Below are 2,500 nucleotides of genomic sequence, written 5' to 3'. Positions count from 1 at the left end.
ACCCCCCTCCCCCCGCCATCCGCCACTATTCCAAGCCATCGGCTTCTCCACTCCAGTGGCTTCGAGGACCATTAAGAAGCCAGCGAGTATCACACCCACTCACTGACAAGGAAGGTTTCCACAAGGCCACTCGTCAATCTCTTCAGAAGACCAGAATTGACACAAATGGGCGTTGGATGTATTCTTCATGCAGTTATCCCATTCCCAACTCATTATAATCCCTTTCCGTTTAGAAAAAAAAGTCACTGAGCAATTCCAAACTATCACTGCCGCATACTGTCGGGCGACCAGACTACTATGTGGTGTAATGAAATGATAGTGAACAGTTTTGAATGCAGGCACTGTTTAAGATAAAAACATCTTATAGATAGAATGCGCTTGGCCAAGGAGTTCACAACATTGCCATCCGGAAGTATAACAGACCAACACACAAACTCTGTGTAACCATGAACTTTTATAGTCTGGTCAATACAGTTTAGTGAGAACAACTCACAAACGCGGATGGCAAAAACAATAACAAAGGCATGAGTGACGTCATCTGCATACTATCCATAAGGTGAGCATAAAACAACGTCATTCAAAGCAAAAAGAAAAATTCAAGAAAAAAAAAATAACGTCCAAAAATAAAATCAGACTGTATTGACCGAGGATCGAATCTTAGACTTCCGGTTTCAGTAATGCTCTTTGGAACGATCACCAGTCAATGGGGGCTGATTTTGTGGGGTATAATATTTTCCTCCCTGTTCTTTTTTCTGCTTTGTTCGCGCGCCCTCTAGCGTCGATCCATACCTTTTCAGACCCTCATAATCTCATGTTTTAAGATCATTTGGGAAGTCGAGGAAAAGGACAATCATGTATGACGTAAAGGTGTGTTCCCATAGGGCTTTCTGCTTGATTCGCCCTCTAGCGTCGATCCATACCTTTTCAGACCCTCATAATCTCATGTTTTAAGATCATTTGGGAAGTGGAGGAAAAGGACAATCATGTATGACGTAAAGGTGTGTTCCCATAGGGCTTTCTGCTTCTTCCCAGAAATTAAGACAACCAGCTCATCTGTGCACCGCATCCTTGAAAACTACATTCCTTTACTTTGCTCATTATTTAAATAGGTCTTAATAACTTACTTACTTATCCGAACCAGCGACCACCTGAGCTCTAGCCCTTCGGTCTTGTGCTATGACGTAGAAGTTAGACGTCTTTTGTAGTTGTTCCAGGTGACTATAAAGAGTGTTACTGATATTTAAATAGGTCCATATCAACGAAAACAGTATCTTTCGTCATAAAAAACCCCCAATGAGACACTTAAATTTAAAATCGATTGAATAAACCTCAACTTGTCAAAAAGTCAACTTAAGACTTATATCGAAGTTTCAGGTTCAACACTTTTTGTCAAGTTGATGATCATTTCAATCCATCGATATTTGAACTAAACGTTTTCTGGTCAGGATAAAAAATGTGCATTTTGTCAAAATGGCTAAAAAAAACCTACTTTGAAAATCCCCTGTGGTTGAAATCCTATTCGCTTAACCCTTTCCAAACTGATTTGATTTAATCCGTCAACCTCATAGATAGTCAAACCGCCCACACACTTCCTCTAACCTCCCATACTACTCACATGTTTAAGGACCATCAAGTGGTCGATGAGGAACACACACTCCGACTTGAAGAGTTCCCACACTGCTTCTCGTCTTTTCCTCTCTGTGTCGGACAAATTGGTCACTTGGCTGTTGTTGGTTTGTTTGTCCGAACTGGCGATTAGATCTGACCAGTGCAAAGACTGAGGATATAGAAATAAAGAGACAGGGATAAGTCCTTGAGATAATACAATCCTTAGTTCTCTTTCAATCCGCATTGGACAGATGGTCATCATTATTTTTTCTTTTATAGATTAGCATGCGCTTGGCTAAGAAGCTCACAACATTGCTAGCCGGAAGTATAACGGACTAACAAACAAAACTCAAACTCTCGTGTAACCATGAACTTTTGTAGTCTGGATAATACAGTTAAGTGAGAATTACCACTAAACGCGGATGACAAAAAGCAATAACAAAGACCCGAGTGACGTCAACTTCATTCTATCTCTTCATTAAAAAAATAAAAAATCTTTAATGACGTCATAAAAGCCATCGACTCAACCAGAAGATAATAAAATACAAAAGATTGGCGGGAAAAGATGTAATCAGTTTAAAGGATGGGAGGCCCTGATGTTTTTAAAGGGGAGCAAACACAATGAAAGGGGCGACAACTCGCCAATGAACTTGTTTACCCGCTGATATCAAGAATAATAATCTTCTCGCCGCGGAGTTGAAATTAAAATCAGCCAATAAGGAGTTGTGATGTGGGAGGATGGAAAAATGCACGAGATTGCCAATTTAGCATTTTTAATGCCTTATTCCCCTGCACCCTCTAAAAATCAAGATAATATTATATATAATTTCAAAGTCGATTGCAAAAAAAAAAACACAAAAACACAAAAAACAAAACAAAAAAAAAAAAAAAA

The 2,500-nt window shown here is 39.4% G+C and overlaps 1 protein-coding gene across 1 annotated transcript in view; it reads right to left on the bottom strand.

Annotated features, from left to right (window-relative positions):
* LOC144974466 (uncharacterized) overlaps positions 1 to 2,500 on the bottom strand; it is a 452,079-nt gene that overhangs the window by 13,827 nt on the left and 435,752 nt on the right. Inside the window, exon 11 of the mRNA XM_078917354.1 lies at positions 1,616 to 1,777. Within this exon, the coding sequence (XP_078773480.1) occupies positions 1,616 to 1,777 (162 nt within the window). The remainder of the gene's footprint in view (positions 1 to 1,615; positions 1,778 to 2,500) is intronic.

Source organism: Berghia stephanieae, chromosome 6, assembly GCF_034508935.2.
Source record: "Berghia stephanieae isolate SIO BIC M18660-M18661 chromosome 6, UCSD_Bste_1.3, whole genome shotgun sequence".
NCBI lineage: Eukaryota > Metazoa > Mollusca > Gastropoda > Nudibranchia > Aeolidiidae > Berghia > Berghia stephanieae.
The sequence above is the reverse complement of the archived record's forward strand: the minus strand, read 5'-3'. Positions and strand labels throughout refer to the sequence as shown.